The sequence below is a fragment of the Ambystoma mexicanum genome, chromosome 2q (genome assembly GCF_040938575.1).
Source record: "Ambystoma mexicanum isolate Mex_15411 chromosome 2q, UKY_AmexF1_1, whole genome shotgun sequence".
In the NCBI taxonomy this organism is placed as follows: Eukaryota; Metazoa; Chordata; class Amphibia; order Caudata; family Ambystomatidae; genus Ambystoma; species Ambystoma mexicanum.
In genome coordinates, this window is record NC_090924.1 from 177,550,954 (window position 1) to 177,571,298 (window position 20,345).

Here is a 20,345-nt window from a genome sequence, read left to right on the forward strand (position 1 = left end):
TCTACTGGGAGGTCAGGCCTGCCAGGAGATCTGTGGCCCCCACCGGCAGACATCTACTTTGCCAGTCTGGTGCCAGAAATACTAGCTTTTTTTCCAGCATCTTTTCTCAACCGGCAAAGTAATAATGAGCCCCATTTTCTTGTGGTAACATTTAGGCACCCAGAAATAGTAAGCTATGCATTTAACTCAAATCTGGCCTCCATGCCACAAACAAACAGGTTGCTTGTGTAGACAATGAATTACTTTAACCCTCTGGAGCTATCTTGCTTGAGGACCTATATTGGTGGGCTGGCTCATCCGTGTTCTTTGAGGCACTGGGATGGGCATCTACATTAGCTAGGACCTATACCACTTTTTTCCACCATAATTGCTATGATGCACTAAATACTTTGGAGGACATTGATTGACAACACGCAACCAAGAGAAATAAGAGTAGCAGGAGAGACATTGGGCCTCATCACAAGTTGGGCGGTAACAGCGGCGCTATTAGCGCCAGCGTTAATAGCCCTACCGCCAAACCCCCCAGCGCTAATAGCGTGGAATCACGGGTTTGGCGGAACGGGTATTGCCCATTCCCCACTGAGCCCATTCAGGAATTCCGCATTCCCCATTGGGCTCAATGGGGAATTTTCACGCTCTTACCGCCCGCGGATTTCCCGCCGGCGGTAATAGCGCGAAATTTCGACAGATTTTCCCCCAGCTCAGAGCTGGGGGGAAATATGCCAAACCTATAATTTGGCAGACCCTTAAATGCAGTAATAGCTCCACCGCCACATTTAAGGGTTACCGCCAAACTCGTGATGAGGCCCATTGTCATTAATCTTGACCAATCAATTGTTTGAAGCAAGAACACTCCAAATGCTTGCCAGCACTTTGGCACCTTTTATAGTGATCCTAACATATCACTGTTATCTATCAGAGGGGCTCACATGTTTGTGATTGCTTTAGTAGATTTGACTCCTTTCAATTGTCCCTTAATGACGTAGCCACAGCAATATTAGTGCTGAAGGCGGGCTAAAACCCAGGACCAATTATTTTGCCTTCCAATTTATTTAACACCCATTTTTTTCATTTGGACAGCCATTTTCATATATGTTTTCAATGCCATGCTTTTACGCTGAAACCTTACAGATAGTTGGAAACAAGCAGTTAATTGCCCACTATTAAAAAGGGAGAGCGATCTATAGACCTTATCATTGTTAGAAAACTCCTTTAAGATCTTTGGGAGATTAGTCGTTGAAAGGCAACAACTATTGGTTGAAGACCATAATGTACACTCAGCTACACAGTTGGGATGCAGATCAAGCTTTGGCAACGAGCATGAAGCATTCAATCTGTAGTTGATCTCGGCCAGATCCAATTTGTTAAAAATGAGAATTTGAGGATTGCTTTTATTGATCTGGCATCAGACTTTGATTCATTCCGCCATCCTAAATTATAGGCCTCCTAAGAGAGCTGCATTGTCTTCCTCTCCCAGCCAGAATATTCTTTAAGACTGCCTGTATTACCTTAAGTGCAATCACTAGCCACACGCCTGGTTTCCTAGCTGCAGAACTCTGTCACGCAGGTGGGTTGCACTTCTACAGGAGCCAGGCCACTGCTAGGCTTGAGACAAAACTGGAGTGCAAAGAACATTCCAGAAAAACAGGCCTTGCCTTCTTACACCCATGACTACTGGAACACGATATAAGTGGCAATCCGGAGAGTGCCAACGTTCTTGCAGTTCAGGAAGAAACACAAGACTCTACTCTTCAGGCAATAAATACGTTGTTCTCCGCATTACACTCCACCCGAAACGCTGCTCCATACCAGGCCACATATTATAACACCCCTCCTTTCCTCATATGTTACTGTCAACTAAATGTGCATTGGTCCATTGCTTCCTGGCTAATTCTGTGCTGTATAACAACCACACCAACAAATAGACATACTTCATCAATTTGGCTTTACTAAATCAGTGTTACTAGTACTCACATCTGGAATCATTCCTTTTACCAAATTTCCAAAATGGGTGCATTCATTTTAACTTACTCAAATCATTTGTGCCATGCTTTGCAGACAATCATTGTATGTCCTTATACACTGTATTAGGGATCATTAACATGCATCTCCTTTGGTTAAGCATTAATGATGCCTCCTGACCTATTTAACGTAATTAGCACATAGTTCAAATAACAATACAGGTTTAAAACCTTTCTTAAATTAATGAGAACTTGTTAGGGAATTATAATTTGTTTTATTGAGTAATATTCTAATAATAATGATATGTTTATTTGGTAAGCATTTGATTTTAAACTTGGTGGAAGTGATACCGTTTTTAAAACGAGAATACCTTAAATCTCGAAAAGATTTTTTTTTTCCATGTTTTTGGATTCGCTTTGTGGTGTCAAGGTGGATTTAATCAGGGCACTGGTGGATTGTTTAGTGAATATGTTAAATATTCCATTGTTCTGTCATTGTACCCAAATTCAATTTAGCTCAATAAGTTACGCTTTGGCATAGAATAGAATGATTATCTGCAAAGCCTTTTTGAACCCTGGCTTCGCCCTCAAAACCGGACCCTCACAGGCCCTGTCAAAAACACCTTTTTCACATAATTGTTGGTGCATCAGATCTTCAGAATTCAGCTGCTGCGCGAACAGACAATTGCACCTCATCAGGAGTCTGGCGGTATCCCGGCACTAATAATGCCGGCATACCATCCAGCACAAATAGCGTTACCGCTACCCAGTCCGGTGCTATTACCCAACGTGGTTGGGGTAGCTATTACCGCCAGAGGTAATAGAGCCAAGCACCTCCGGAAACAGGAAGTAAGGGGACATGTTTACCCCCAGCATAAAACTGGAGGAAAAACTCCCACTTACTGCCTGACTAATGTACGGGCCAAGCCTTAAATGTGGTGGTAATAGCAATGTGCTCATGGTGGTCATGAGATGCCATGGGCTGTTGCTAAGAAAAATGATGGTGCAATGGAAAACCTCTCTCTTTGTTTTGTGCCAGGTTTAAAGGGACTTTTGCAGGTGATCACAACGATTACTGTAAAAAAAGTGTATTGAAAACAAAAAACGCCAGACACAGAGCATGAAGGCTTCATTTAATCTGTCCTACTCCTCTTACTCTTTCAGTGATGATGCAATTGAATTGTCTTGCCTACATTTTCCAGTACTTTAATACAGTTCATTATTTATTTATTTAGCATTTCTAAAGCGCTCACACAGCCCGCGGCCATTGAGGCGCTGTTACAGCATTTTTTTCTTTTAGTTGCGTTAATGTTTTTTGTCTTCGTTGTGTATTTATAATGAGCTCAAATAACCAGAGGTTACTAAGCACAGACCCGGGGATCGAACCTGTGTTGCTTTTTGCTGTTTTGCTTCCAAGGCAAACGCATTGCTGCTGAGCTATCCTCCCGGGACTTAGTGCAAGCATTTGAAATACTCGCCTGCTCTACGCTAAGGCATCTCTGTCTCCTGGGAGTCCATAGTAGGCTCAAGATCCCTACTAACATCTGTTATGGAATACACGTTGTATAGAAAGACAGAACGAGAGCACACAATAAACCCACAAGTAAAACAAAAAAACACCTCCATACACTTTCTCTGGTCTCATTGGTGAGGAACTTGGTACATTCATTGTAGTTTGCCCAGGTACGGTTGTACTCCGTCGCCATGTCCCAGCTTCCGTTCATGTCACACCTCCGATAGGCATGGCCTAGCAAAGAAATACAGAGAGCAGACATGTCAGTGCAGCATCCTCAACAGATCATGGCATACAGATACACAGTTACAATATTCTCACGCCTCTTCCCGATCCCACCTCTCTCGCATGCTGCACCAATGGCTGCAGAAACTCATCCTATTGTGTCATTCATCCTCAGAACTGCAAGCTGTTTTTCAGTTATCATAAGTTCAACTCTGTTCTCTTTTGCTAGTTAATGCAAACAAGAAACAGCGTTGCTGCCATAAAACACTTGCAATGCTAAAATGACTTGGCTGTCAGTTGAACTTTATGGGCATTCGTTTTGCTAAAGCAATTATGATGCATTCCGAGGGCATTACCCGGTGGTAAAGGCCATTGGCCCAAGTTAAATTCCTGCGCATAACACGGGTGTTCACCAAGGGCCAAGGGACACTGCGACCTGGTATTGGCCGCAGCGAAGTGGAACTATTACTATGAATATATGAGACCCAATGAAAGTAGAATGCTCTATTTAAAACTAGGAGCAGTCAAGGGAAAACATTGCACTATTGGGTTAAATGGCTTATAGCAGCCAGTATTCCGCTCTGCCAGTGCATTGACTGCAATGCCACCTAAAACATTAGATATTCATTGATGTTAGCAATGTTACAATTCTACAGAAATTCTGAACAGGAAAGTGACAATGATCCGATACAATTAGCGGTGAAATGTAAAATACAATTTCCTGTCTGAGCCTATACTGAGTTAATAAATACTAACATGATCATTAATGGAAACTACTGAGTGTAGCGCAGACTCGGTGCAAACAATTAAGGGAAAAAGAGGTGAGAAGGATTTGGGGGGCCAGAGACGGCGTAGAAAAGAGAGCCCCCTTCATCTATCTCTTTTTGGACACAGGCTTTTAGGTCCACCTCACTGGGTCCTATTCCGACCCATGTGCGGTGAAGGACCTGAGCTGTAAAATCTCTGCGTCTCTTTCGGCAGAAGCCCAGGTCAGCATGGTCTGCAAAAACGGTTCTTTCAAACCTCAGAATCCTTCAGGAAGGTCCTTCCCTTCTTGCCAGTGCATCTCCACGCTTCGGTGATAACATCTCCCATCTTCAGGATGCTTGATTATTGGAACGCCTTGTATTTAGCTCAGCCTCTCTATCTTCTGAACAGTCTTCAGGTGATACAGAATTCTGCAGCCAGGGTTAAGACCGGTACCCCCCTGTGTGTCGTCCATCGTGTCATTTCTTGCATGGCTGACGGTGGCTCGCCGGATTGAGTGTAAGCCTCTCTGCATCGTCCACCATTCTTTCTATGGAGTGGGTGCAGAGTTCCTTTGGGAGAAGTTCCGGCCTTGTATACCTGCCCGTTCTTTAAGATTAGAGCATGCATCCCTCATCCAGGTGCCTAGGTTTAAGCACTCATGGGTGGGAGGTCAGGCCTTCTCGGTGGCTGCAGCAATTCTTTGCAACAATCTGCCATGCTCCTTTGATGCAACAGATAAACATATGTTGTTTTGTTGTCAACTCAAGACTCTGTTGTTCTGATTGTTCTTTATGGTTCTTTAGCTGACTCCTTGTAGTTCACTAGCGCCTTGATGCCTTTATTGGTGAACGATTGCGCTCTACAAGTTTGGCATAACATAACACAATGGAGAAGATATTGAAAAGGGAAGGACAACAAGGGAGATTGAGCAATACTATGACAGATGATATAGTGGTAGAACAAGAGGAAGGAAGGAAGGAAAGATGGAAGCGAGGGACAGAGGTACTGTAATACAAATGTGTCTAATATAGCTCATTTCTGACATGTGTGTTGTCTCGATTGCACATGGTATGGTAAGACAAATCGGAGTGGGAAGGGAGAAGAAAATGAAATGAAGGCATGAAGGAATAAAAGAATTAACTCATGGGGGAATGATGAGATGATGGTATACGGAAGAAAGAGAGAAAGGGAGAAAGAGAGAAAGAGAGAAAGAAAGAAAGAAAGAAAGAAAGAAAGAAAGAAAGAAAGAAAGAAAGAAAGAAAGAAAGAAAGAAAGAAAGAAAGAAAGAAAGAAAGAAAGAAAGAAAGAAAGAAAGAAAGAAAGAAGGAAAGAAAGAAAGAAAGAAAGATGTGAATAAGGTAGTAGAGGAGTGATGACGAATCACAATTAGGGCAAACACTTTTTGAAGGTAATACGTTCCCATTCACTGGTAAGGGTTTAAGTTTTCTGGGGCTAGCTGGGTCTCAAACCTGGCAGTGCCCTCAAGCACTCTTGACAGGCCTCTCCAACTTGATCTCCACATTGCTAAAACTGAATATAAACATGTTGAGTGACAATACTGCTCTTACCCAGTGGATGCCAATATCACCCATGTTTAGAATCACAACCTCACTTTATGACACCAGCAGGACTTTCCCTTTGGCTGTGATAGATAACTAATACATCAAACACAATTCATGACTCTGGTTTAGCTTCGTCTCCTTTGTGATTAGAGATTGCTTTGCTAATATGACCAGAGAGTCTTTATGCTGGTTTTAAGGATACTGTGCCTAACAGCACTGGCGGTTGCGTTCCTCTTGACACTCACATACAGTGAAGAGGAATGAGGATAGATTGGGCGGGCACGTATGTGAGGTACCAGAGGGTACCTCCCTGTAAAATAAAACAGTCAACAAGGTAATGCTGTGGCCCGGAGTTTTACTGATGGCATTTTAGCACCTGCATGATGACATAGATGCGACTAGCCTGATGCCAACTTTCATAGTCTCGGTTCTCTGGCAGTTAAAAGGGTAACCTGTCTCTTTCAGGAATGGTATTGAACTTGGCTCAGAACCTTGAATGTTCAAATTGTATATGTACATCCTGAGACCCATCTGCCATTGAAACCAATTGCTCTAGTGACCCGGAATGGATCCCATACCCTTTAACATCAAAACCAATGCATCCATTGTAGTTTGCATTGCTATTCACGGACCTAGGCCCCGCTACTCGCAAAAAAGGGCAACTTGGCAAATAATATTACTGGGTACTCTAACCCAAGATTTGGCATTCCACTTTTGGAGACTGGCAGTATAGAGAATGACCCTGCTCTGTATAGGGTGACCAGATTTAAAAAGTAAAAAACCGGGACAGGACAACTAACATAAATGTAGGACTAACTCTTGAAATTGGATGTCAAGGCACTGCACTTCAGTAGTGGTTGGAGGAGAAGAAGATTTAGGTGTACCCGTTCAAATAAACACATATTATAAGTAATTTATCACTCATTTATCCCAAAAAGAACACTATCTTTAGTTTTAAAATGCAGTATTTCTTCTGTGCGAGCTGTTCCTGCCAGCTATGAAGACCTACTACCTAAATCCGGGACCACTGCAGTTTCCAATGTAAACATAATCTTGACAAAGGGGACAGAGATCCACATTTCAGGACATTCCCAGAAAAACCGGGTCATCTGGTGACCCTAGCTCTGTCCCCGTCTCATTCCAATTGCAACCAACTCCCTCCTGCGTGTCAATTTTTTCATTGGCATTTTCCAGACTCGTTTGTCTTCATCTAAGACATTTTCTTAAATGTTGTCTTCTTCTTTTATTTTACTTTGTACCTCATTCTTTATTTTAAATGAGTTGCAATTTCCAGATGTGCAAATTATCGTGTAGTTTGACTATAATCAGCATGTCTGAAATTGACACCAGCATTTGATCAGCATGGCCGCCATTTTGTTTCGTACTGGATTATGAGAGTGAAGTATATGGTGTAGTAAACGTGTGTGCTTTAATCACACAGTACATGAGACATGCACACACAAACAGTTCCCTTTACCTTTGTGGTTGAAGTCATGTATGTATTCAGGGCACGGCATGGACACCACCTTGCCTGCGATTCCCTCAGGCCAACAGACCATACCATCCCATTCAGGCCGACAAAAGCCATCTGTGGAAACAAATATAATATTATGAAGTCGAGGTTTCCATTAAGATTTGCAATGGGTGCTAAAACAAATGTTTTAAAAATATTGAACACAGTTAATACCAAAAAAGCTATTTTGGCTACCTATGAACATTTACTAATAAAAAAAAATGCAATTTGTGCAGAGTCGGATTGGGATAAAAGATAGTGCCAGGCACCAAGCAAAAAAGACACACATACCGAAATTGCTGTTTGGGACAATGTGTAACAAACGGCTTCAGTAGTAACTGGTGATATATAATTCAATGTGTGGACAATAGGCAATTTAAAGAGCCAGTTACATTGGAAGTGATGCACAGTGTACTAGGCAATCAAACTCAACACAAAATTAGTCAACTCAATCATGTTGGGATGGTTCTTTTGAAATTGCTAACTATCACGGCCCTGATTCACAGAACGTTTTCCTATGGGATTGTGCCATTATAAAACACTTCCATATAGGCCAGTGCTAACTTGTACATGATTCTCAAAGGGAAAGATGTATGCAAAACATCTGTGAATTTAGTTGATTATAACAATTAACATAACCGTATGTAATTGTTCAAATCCACAAGAATGTATGTGGATAAAGTTGGAAAACTGCAGGTTCACCCTAGATGCATCCTTTATCTATCTGGGAAGCACAATTATTACCATAACTAAGTAAATGATAATGCCTCACTGCAACCATGTATCTTGAAATAACGGATTGCACTATTGACGAAGGTAATTAACTATAAAAACATCTCGTGGTCTGTGGTTATGACATTGACATTGAGTTTGTCCCATGTTAACGTCACAAGGAACACTCCATCCATCTTTAGTGCACACTGTTACGGGGTGATATTGTACCGAAAGGTATTGCCATTGGACCCAAAAGTGCCCTTTTCTATACGTGTTTTGGTCCCCTGAGCTTTTTCAAAGCAGTTATACTTTCACAAGTACAAACATACGAATCTTGTGCTGAGCCCACAAGCAGTGCAAGACCCTGGCCCTAAATGCGAGGTTACCGGTTGGTCGCTGGTAGTACCGATGGCCTACTGGCAACCTCCGCTTACTGTTTCTGCCGCCGAACATCCGAGAAATACTGGGATATTACGGGCGGCGGAGTTAGGTAAGAATTGGTGTAGTCACACTGTGTGAGACTTCACAACACTTATCTGCTCGTTATAAGGTAACCCAGCTTTTGGTGTAGGCCTGCACTACACACGTTGGTAGTGATACTGAGCAGCCAGTAGGGGTAAATTTGAGCTGTAAAGCTATAGAAATGAAATTCATAACTGCAAGTAACCAAGTAACACTTACACTCAAGGTTTCAGTTATACATAGTTATTTATTGAATTAACATCAATTTTTAAATAAACATTCTTTACAGAGGCAATTTGTGTAACAAGGTAAATATACTTTTAAATTATTTTTCAGAACCAGAAAAAGTTAGTGGATACTCTTTGGAAATGCTTGATACAAAATTCCTACACCCTGAGGTGACTCCAATCATAAGGACAGTAATGGCATTTATATATCATACTATACTTTTCAGATTCTGAGGTTGCAGAAAGGAAAGGTTTCAGGAAGGAACAAGGTTAAAATGGTTCTCAGTAAATATGAGGACACTTAAATCTTCCAATGAAATCTAGACAAGCATTTCCCAGCAATACCAGTCTAAAACAAGTTACCACCTATGAGGGACACACAATATCAAAGTCAATGGTCGAAAAGAGTCGGCAGGGAGCCAAAGTTAATTTGAAACAGTTTATGGAGCAGAGGCATGTCTTAGAATCAAAGTATTGCACAATGTTAGAGAGTTTGTTAAGAAAAATAACTTGTAGAGTCACAAGCTGTTAAGCCTGTAAAAAGAGAGTTGGAATCAACTCTAAGGGTAAGTCACTGCAATTCCCAACTGAGACAAGCACAGCTAAAAGACAATGAGGTATGTACCCCAAGTTTAAACAGTGCCTCTGGTTTGAAGAAGAGTGGTCCAGCTGGATTCTGTCTTGCTACAGCGATGCAGACCCTGTGTTCCTGACCCTTAGATATGGGGAAATGAGGGAGGACGTCTTGGGAGGTTGTTGGCAGCTACAGGCTCTTATCGGTTCAGCAGCACTTTGCGGTTTCAGCACTTAGTAAACAGCACTATCGTAGATCTCGGAAACCGGTTGGGCTTTCGTCACTCCTTGGGTCCTGCACTCTGGTGAGGGGACTTGAGCTTGGCCATCCTGCTTCTGGGGGGTCCTTAGGAGACTCCTGGAGCTTCTAGCTGGATTTTAGACGTTGCATTTGACTATGGATTACTCAACCCCAGGCACTCAGTTCTTGCAGCAGTGAAGAAGTACAGACAGTCGGGGAAGATGGTCCAGTGGAGTTTGTCTCAGGGTTAGTAAGTCCTACTTACCTAAGGGAAGAAGTCGCCCCTTCCGGAGCTTCAATGTCGAATTGAAAAAGGGGTTTCAGCACAGCAGCAGGTCTTCACCAGACAATTCCAAGGTCCAGGAGGATGCAACAAGCTTCGTTCACGGTTTCTTCATAAAGTCTTTCTCACAGTGGTTGACTCTGCCCTTAGTCCCGAAACTCTCGCCTTTTAAGAAGGTTTCTCCCATTCATGCACAGCCTAGTCTGTGAACAGCCAGCCAGCCAATCATGACTAGTTGCATTCAGGCATTCCTACAGACAAAGAACAGGTGAGTTTCGGGAACCTCCCTCACAGCCTGCCTTTCCAGACACACTGGAGCCAGAGGCGGGCTTCAGAGCTGAAGCCCACCAAAAGCAAAATGAACAAAGGGCTCAACTCTGCCTCAATGCAGAGAGTAAAACTCAAGAAAGACCTAACAAACAGAAAATAGTGAAAAAAAAAGTCAGGGGCCATTTTGACACAAGGTCACCCATGGGAGCTGTACTGCAGCTGAGGGCTCAGCCTGCAGTAGAAATGTGCAACAGTAGGGAAAATTAAACCACTGCCACCAGCCATTTAAAGTAGTGAGGCTAATATAAAACAGTTACATGAGAATATAGGATAAGGGGCTACTAGGTAACCCCCCAGCACTCCACATAAAATGGTGTGTGCTGGACCTACAAAGAGAAAAGGTAAGTAAAGTCAATTTCACTTTACTAGTCTTGGGAATGGTAGTTCATACAAAAAAGGTATTTAAACCTTATGAGAAATCTAAAGGATTTTCTGTGACACTGCACTGAAGGTGCTGTGTGTTACCATACAAAAAGTAGATGCCTATTGAGTTTGTCAGACTCCAAAACAGTGGAAACACATAATCCAAATCAGGTCAAAATACACAAGAGATGGAGAAAAAGGTCTCACTCACTTCAAGGTTAAAATTAAAAATCCTAAAGTCCAGCAAAAGTGCTAGGGGTCTCTAAGGTTGAAGGAATTTTCCCTAACAAGCGGTGGAACAGTAATTTCCCAGTGGAGTCCCATAGGACTCATTATGACATTAAATTACCAATCGGATAGTTTAATCATCTATATCCACTGCTGGCATTTTGAATTGAAATTGAATTTATTAAACATGGCAGACCAGGTCAACGATAGTTAAGTTTCATCTATTTGTTTATCATGTTTATTTTATTGCAAAAAATGTTTAGTGTACAAAAGATCATTATAAACTAGTATATTAAATTAGTTAACAAGGGTATGGTCGCCACACTATATAAAACCAATCAAATCCTAACTTAGTTGGAATAGATCTTAATGGGCTTTGTAATGTACGACATATATAGATAATCTGCACCAGAATGGACAAAATATCCCTGCCTGACTGGTTTGAGGATGGATGTCTCTTCAATGGAATTAAGCATCATGGCATTAAACCGATTGTTCTGGGAGAGTGAGTTTTCTTCCAGTGGGCAGCTATCATAAATCGTACAGTAACAATGGCTTTTATTTTATTTTTTTATTTTTTGTATGGCTGCATGAAACAACTTTTCAATAATTACAAAAATGAATAAAACATATCATAAACATATTACAATTCAATTCATCAGTATATAACAACTTTTCAACATTTTACGACTGGCATCCAATGTATATAAAACATAATAGCAGCATTTATTTCCATCACCTTCCCCTCATAAAAGCATTCACAGTTACTTTGGGTATAATTCATTTAAAAAACCTGTTGTTGCTAATCTAATTGACATTCTCTTTGCACCAAAAATCAGTAGCCATAATTCTTCCATATTGGTTATCATTTGCGCTTTAAAGCAATGGAAATAGTATTTACGACGTATAGCATATAATGCAGGACAGTAGGCGATGACATGTTTCAACGTTTCTGTGGTATCAAGGTCCTTACAAAATCGACAGATGTTCTCACTGGCATCTATTAGTTTTCGCCTAAATAAAATATCCTTTGTATGCCACAAATTTAGACGAAAACGAATATAGTCATCTCTAAATTTTGGAGATGGATATTTTAAGATATAAGATTCTGCAACTCTAAATTTTTTGTGGCCAAACTGGGCAATGTTCCAGTCTTTAGAGTGGGAACATTTTTCCAAAGTATATATCCAATCTTGCCGATACAGTTTAATTTTAGCTTGCGTCGGATTGTGGATTAAAGTATCTAAAGAGATGTCCGCATCAGAAAGATTGTTTATAGCTGTATTTAACCAGCATTTAGGGTATTGATGATCTGAATATAGTAAATATTTACCCATAATAGAAGATATATCTACACATTGCAATGACAGAATGCATTTTCTCAACAGAGCTATCAATTTCCATGCAATAGTACTATATAACGATAGCAGCCCTAATTCAAAACGAATCATTGCCATGGGGACGCAGGTAGGCAAATTAAAAATTGAGCACCAGTATTTACCCTCCAATCGATCCCACACTAAACGGGGCAACATCGATACAGCTTCAGAGCCATACGAGATAATGGGTTTTGCTTTCATGGAATAAAATGATATTATATGATTGCACATAAACTTTCCAAACTTATATAATATAATCCTAGATTGAAGTTGAGAGAATTTGCTCCTTTTTTATATACCACTTGAATTGAGAGTATTTTGTCATTTTACGATTTTGGCACATCAAAATTTGAGTTTTCATTAAGTGTATGGTCATGGCATTTTCTACGGTATACTCCAATAGCCCATTTTCAAGCGTTGCAAACCTGCCAGAGTTTTTGACAACATAACAAGATCGTCTGCATAAAGGATCCATGGTATCTGTTCTTGGTCTAGTTTGGGAGCGTCAGAGTTAACATTCTGAAATTTTTCACCCATATCAAGGATAAATAGGTTAAATATAGTAGCCTCCAGGATGCATCCCTGCTTCAGTCCTCGATATGTTAAGATGGGAGGAGTTAACATCCCATCGCAAGTAAGACGGATATGAACTGATGTGTTTTCATGAAAGATAGTAACAATGGCTTTAGTTATACAAATATAATTACTTATCAGTTTGTCATAAGACTAGACAGCACTATTAATCAGCTGCTTAATACAAAGGTAGTGTCCAAAATATGTCCTATAAATCCAGCCACACATGTGTAATACTGCTCTAAAGCTCTGTTAAAATTGTATACATCTGTATATAAATACAATTTCTATATTAAGTGTGTGAACATCTGGGGCAGGTACAATTGTTCAAAGTGTTTGCTGTGTACTATTATTTTAACTTTGCAGGGATATATTACAATTACCAATCACCTTATATCTGTTGAATGCATACTTCGAAGATATAAGTGTTCTTTCATAATTATTGCAATTTGATACAATGTGAGAAGCTCTCCACTCGCCTATGGGACTCCACAGGAATGGGAACACTGAAGCACCGGCACCACTAGTGCTTCAGTGAAATATCTGCAGGTAAGGGCATGAACTACCAACATTCGATCGCCCTGCACGAGACACCTCGCAGAGCATGGGGGTGGCCTGCGCAGAGGCCAGAGAAGGGGCTTGAACACGGAAAATGGGGAAGAGCATGGGAAAATGTGGGCTGTACGAGGGACGGGCCGCAGGCAGTAAATGGCAAGCGTGTTGGCTGTTCCACTGGGCAGCAGTGTCCTGATTTTGGAAACACAGAAAACATACTGTGGTCCTTTTTTTCCAAATATGTTGTTTGCCTTGGAAACAGACCATCAATGCTTATCCCTTCCCCGACCGATACTTAGCAAGGAAAGACGCCCATGGTGGGTGAATACTTGAGAATTCAGGAGGGGGAGGCAAAAGGACTGACTTGGAATTGGTGTGGAGTAAAATACACTTTTTTTAAAAGGCAAAAATACAAATAATTGAATTGGGAAGGCCACTCTGAGACTGCTCTTAGCGGTCTTTCTAAATGAAACTGTCATGCCTCTGACGCACACAAATGCGTGAAGGGGATGACAAAAGCAGCCGGCACAGACAGGAAGGCATGAGTTGTGGGCATTGAAGTTAAGTGTATGTGTGTGTGGGTCTGTATATGTGTTAATATTGAGGGGAATATGTGTAGTGTGGATGGGAAGGGGGCAAGTATAAATGCATTTTCTAGGGGGTTGGGGAAGAGTGTTTCTCGGGTGGAAGGGAGGGGAGGGTTGAGCGAGTCCATGTGCATGCGTGTGTGCGTTTGTGTCCACCTGTGACTGTCTGTGCCAGAGGAAAGGACGGACTGATGGGTGAAAACCCCAAAACTATTGATTATTCCGTGTTTTAAAGGGTTGCACAAAATCAGCCAAAAAGTATTTTTTGTGTGTGGCCTTCATAATGCGGAATAATAATATGGAACCTCGGAGCCAGCTTAGAAAGCAGATCATATGTGGGAGGACCGCAGAGATGGCTTCTGGGTATATTAGAGTGAGGGCGACCGCTGGAAATCGAGCAGGCGGTTACTGCCCCCTGTCTTCCTTGGACACTGGACAACCAACAAACCTAAATGTTCTGCTCTTCGGTGAAAGCCAATTGATGACTTATGATATTGTGTCCCCCTCCACAATAATGAATTCTGCACGAATTCTATGCCCCTTACCATCATTTTGGAGCAATCCCGAATCAGAACCAACTGATTGGATGGATAGTTGGTGAAATGGACGCACAATCTGTCTAGTAGTAACACATTTCTATATTGACTTGTGGAGTAGAAAGGCCCTTGATTTGTTTATTAGAAATGTAGATGTGTAACTACTCGTGGAGTCGAAAGGCACTGAAATAAGTATCCTATTGCGCTGTTAGGGGGATAATTTAAATCCCTTAACAGTGGGCTATTATGCAAAAAGACTCGGTCCTAGCCTTTATGGGGAAAACAATTCCCCATCTAAGTCTATGACAACATTGCTCCTATATAAGTAATATGGAAAACAAACATTTAGAACACTTCCAAAAATGACTTGTTTTATTATTAATTCGCTAAATGAAAAATACGTATCCGGTCAGGCAAATTCAATCGCAAACACATACGATTCCTCAATAGTGAACTCATTTAAACGTATGGAAGAGGTTAATTACAAATTGTTTTTCAACAGTGGTTTTCCCTATGAAAAGCGCGTTTGTAAATCTGGGCCATTGTCTACCCCTTCCATTGCACATGGCCAACTGAATGTTATTGCTGTTCTGGTATTTGACTGTGTTTTCTGGTATTTCTGCGAAAAGCTGCACGCTCTGAATGTAAACAACCCCACCACAAAGTACAACAAGAATCTGCCAACAAAAACAATTAGATGATAGTGAGCAAGAACGCACAACACATTCAGACGGCAGTGACCGGGGCACACGTCAAGAATTTGCTTGATTTTTTTTCTTTCTTTTTTTTATTTTTAAATTACCGCTTATTTAACATTTCACTTAGCAGAAATCTGTACAGATGAAGGCGAAACTGCAGTGAAAACAGCTAAAAAGATACACATTGAAGTTGAAGAACAAACACGATAAAACAGTGCATAACGTGGGATAAGAAATCGATGGGGGCTCATATGTGCAATATTTGGGGGTGGGGCCTAAAGAGGGTCTCATACAGCCCCAAATCCCAAGTAGCTAATTAACCTTTATAAGAGGAGGGGCCTGTGTAATTAATGGAGTGATCTAACATAGAACATCAAGCTTGCATATGTGCAGTTAAAGGCCAAACATTCTGGTTTAAAAGATGTCTTTGAATATGGTTAATGTGTGTACAAATGTTGACCAAAATAAAAATATTTCAAAATGAAACAGAACATCGTATAAAGGGGTCAGTACACCATGCAATCCCACAGATGTTCTTATGAAATCCTTTATTCTTGCATACCAATTAAAGGCTTTCTAGTGGTAATACTTTAATACAACGTGTGGCACAAATCAAACAATGTTTTCTCTTATAATGTCCCTTTCCTGTTTAAAAGGTGCGTAATTTTAAATTTCTTTAACTGATGTTGTGATTCTAAACATTACTGAAAGTGAAATCTACTGGCAAAGAGCAATATTGCCACTCAAATTTTGAAAAAAGTTGTCTAGGGAGGTCATTTCGGAGAGCCCTAGCAGAGCCCTGGATCTACAGCAATATTTGGAGACTGCCAGGGCTGATCCCTGGCCCACTTAAAACCCAGCAATAACATACTTGTCTTACTTTCTTGCAGGTTTAAGGTATATATATATATATATATATATATATATATATATATATATATATATATATATATATATATATATATATGCATGGGACAGGGGCAAACAGTGCACCATTTCGAAATCAGCACCCAAATACCACAAAATGCAGCCAATGAGCAGGTGGGAGAAGTACTAGGAGGGGCTACGAAAGTCCCCATATCAAGTAAGTAGCTCAGTGAGCTAAACGCCCGCTCAGCAAGTTGCAGGCCACCATTTTGAATCTAGGTATGGATGACTCAACCTCCTGTCACTTCGAGGTTCATTTGGTGAGCACTTTTGGGCATAAATAAGACCAATTATGAAAGCAGTGAGGTATATCTGCACCTGCGAACTGAACGTTTTTGGTACAAACCTATCTGACTTGCACTGGCAGGGACTTAACACATAGGGGGGCTGTTTTTCAAAAACATTTTACAGGGGAGCAACCTCATTGGAAAACGTATTTTATTTTTTTTATTTTTTAAATCAGACCCCTAGGCTTAACGTTTGGTTGCATTTGAAGATCAAATTGACTGAAGGTTGCACAGTAAAGGCCAGGAGAACCCACCTTAAAACAACTTATCGTTGGTATCTTATGCCCCGGGTGCCTACTTGGCTAATTAAATAAGTACTGCCATGAAATGATGCATGTCTAATTTTGAAATTTACATACCTTCTAAATTGTGAGCTATCGAAATATAAAAGGCAACCTTCAATAAACATTCTACGTATATGATGACGAACACATATTTAATCAAAACACACATTAGCTCTTCCCAAGACTTCATTTCTCCCTCAGTTTATTAAATGTTCTTTAGCTTGGCTCATGTTGATATACTCCTGGTAAGGACCAATTGAAAGATTATTGATGATCAATAAATAAAAGTAGTCTTGGTTGGGGAAGTTCCCTCCTGGGTTAAACTATGTTGATTACCCCTTACTGAGAAAAACAATTTTCGGACAAAATTCTTTCAAACGATCACCCTAGAACTCTATAACAGCATTACTGTTTCTGAGAAAACCCTTTGAAAGGATCATCTATGTCTGACAGAACAACCCCATGGCTGATCACAGACTCCTGGTCCCAGTGCAGGGTTTCATTTTGAGTAGTGATACTATGGTGGTGAGTAAGCAGATGCTGGAGGACACTGTATTCTTGGTGCCAGGGTGCCTTTCACCTTGGTAAAGCTCTCTGAGACAGTCTGCACGCGCTACTGTAGGAAATAGATTGACATCTTATAAATATGTATGGTCATAGGGAGGACATCACAGACATGGTTCTCCTTTTTTTAACACAATATTTCAGAGGGTTAGATTTTGTGGTGACAATATGTGCCCCAATGTCTCCATGCGTGTTTAAGGATACAATCATTGTTCTGATCCTTCTAACCCTGCCTATGGACCCACTTGCAGGAGGTAAATGCAGCCTTCAAGTACAATATTGATTGGAACCAGAACTTACCTGCAAGCAATAGTCATTAGAACACATAAAATATTGGCATTGGCAGAATGATGAAAGGATGGCAAGCTATTTTCAATAACGAAGCATTGTTAGAACAGCTTTTCTACTCGTCAATCAAACATGTAGTTTCCCTTTTAATATGTGGCTTGTAGAACTGATGGTGGATCGTGCTGTTCCCATCTTGACCTAATTAGGTAAATCCCTTCTTATTTATTTTTTTGTCTTGTTTTTTGCCATTGGATAAACACATTGGACATAACTTTATAATTCGTACCTTCCATCTCCTTTTCCCGGTGTTCAGGTAATATGATTCTGGATTGGTGGTCCAGAGACACTTGTTCTATCTTAGAAAGATGATGGTAAACGCCTTTTGGGTATATTTGCAAATGTATTCTATGTCCCTTAAAGCAGTGTTTCAGTGGCTATCTTGCTGGTATTTGATGCAATGGAGAAATAACTCTTACAACTCTATATGCAGAGACTTTAGAGTTCCACACAGTAGTACTCACTCTCTGTGGAGTATACCAATGAGGAATGACACCTTAGAAGTGTGACTCTGAGGAGTATGAAATGTGCATTAAAAATCTAGATACACACAATAATATACCATAACATAAACTGCACACAGAACACCATACAATAACATTTTAGAGTTCCAATAATTATGCCCTCCCTATAAGCAAATTATACCAATGAGGAATGACACCTCACAGGTTATACAGAGAAGTACCAAATTCACATTGAAATCTGAGTAAGATAACATAAACCATATCAAATGAAATGTTAGTCGTCCAAAAGTAGTTACTCGCTAACCGCAAATTATACTGGTGAAGAATGTTACCTAAAACATCTGATTCAGAAAACATGTGGGTCAGAGAAGGTTGAAATGTACATAAAGTCGTGGTTCTTGAACAAAAAAGACATAACTTCATTCAAACTGATCAGACAATCTATGTTCTTCTAAAGGGAATTTAGAACAGAGGCTTAAACCGCAAACCATGTTCACCTCACAAGTTCAACTGCCTCTTGTATGGCTTGAGACTCCTACGTACTCTTAATAATTGAAACAAACTAAAGCATGATGTGAACGTGAGGAATTGGCCAACAGGGGTTTCTCACTTTCAAGGCACCATGCTGTCAACCCTGACAAAGTCAACAGGAGCATTCAAACCCACTCACCCTTTTGTGCGCACACATCTTCCTAAACAGTCTATGCTTGACTAAACATCACCTGGCCTTAGACTTGAATTTTCCAGAATCAACATTCTGGAAATTGCTGTGTGTGGTAAGTTAAAGGTATGCCCCCTCAAAAAGGCCACACAATCAATTAGGATTGCCCAAGCCCATTTCGAGCCCCTCAGATACATTGATATTAGATAGTGTAAAAATGTTTGTATTCTTCCAAAAATCAGCCTCGTAACATATTCCAACTAAACTTATGAACATATAGCAACTAACCTTGTGAATATACTCATATTTTCTACACCATGAATTCCATGGTCTGCATAACAGGATCAATCGGCGCCCACACTATCAAAAGCACTCTTCAGCCGCTTTGTCACTCCATCCTTTTGCTTGTGTACAAATCTGCTCTTTTCCATCCTTTTATCTTTCCCCTGTGCCTTACCCTCCTGCAGGCTAGCATCTGGATAATGTGGGTGGGAGCACAACATGCCAACCTCCAGATACACCAAGACCCTCTGAGATCACTATGGTGGTGATTTAGCAAAGTACACAAGCTTTGTAACACACCATACCAAGACAATATGATGTCATAACTTTTCCTTTAAGTCAAACCATTAACAAAGTAATATTGCATAACGGCAGGGGTAACACTCTCCTTGCAAGGCTCCCGGATGCTCACCTGGACATCGTCAAAGCAGCCCACCATGCTGCTGCTTGCTTATTAACTGGCTCTAGGAACATTGACCACATCACACCTAACGTGTTTGAATTAAACTTGCTCCCCGTCTCACCGAGGCCCTGGTTTCAAAACCCTGTACCTCACCTAAAAGGCAACCAGCACCAGTGAGCCAGTCTAAACTAAAAATATCTGGAGGCACATGGCCATCCCCCAGAAAGGCCATCTCCATACTGGTAAACTAGAGTGGTTTGCAAGGTGGAATCTTGGAATCTTGGCAACAGTCTTCTCATGCCATGCTCCGGTCCTCTGGAACCCCGCCCCATTGGCATTCCAGACTGATCCAAGTCTCCTTCAGTTTAGTCAAGAGCTGAAGACTGGACTCGTCCACAACACCTTGTTGTAACTTAGATTTTGCTTATCCTATGCCCTCCACTATGTGTATATTGGGCATCATTATAAGGGTGGCGGTGACGGTATGAACGGTGCTGGTAAGGCACCGGCACCGTTCAAACCGTCCCACTGCATTACAGGTTCTGCTCGTAGGTTCCTGACAGCCAACCAGGTCTTACCTGGCGGGCTGTGCGGCAACCGCAAGCAGAACTCTGGAGCAGAATGGGGATTGGGAACCTGGCAACACCGCCACCCGCGAATGGGCAATTACCGGCCCATTCATCACGTAATGGGCCGGTATTGTCGAATTGCGGGAGGCGGTGCCGGCAGCGAGCATGGCGGTAACTGTGCCTGCCATGCAGGCACGGCACGGCCATGCTCGTAATGAGGCCCATTGTCAATATGTTGCTGTGATAATTATTAATAATGTTTGCTTGATGGCATGCAAAATTCTG

General features: G+C 41.2%; 1 protein-coding gene across 2 annotated transcripts in view; it reads right to left on the reverse strand.

The window, feature by feature from the left end:
* Positions 1-20,345, reverse strand: part of PTH1R (parathyroid hormone 1 receptor) — an 857,857-nt gene that overhangs the window by 239,536 nt on the left and 597,976 nt on the right. For both annotated transcript variants that reach the window (XM_069647093.1, XM_069647092.1), the window contains 2 exons: positions 7,490-7,600; positions 3,590-3,708 (listed from right to left, as the gene is read on the reverse strand). In XM_069647093.1, coding sequence (XP_069503194.1) covers positions 3,590-3,708; positions 7,490-7,600 — 230 coding nt within the window. The remainder of the gene's footprint in view (positions 1-3,589; positions 3,709-7,489; positions 7,601-20,345) is intronic.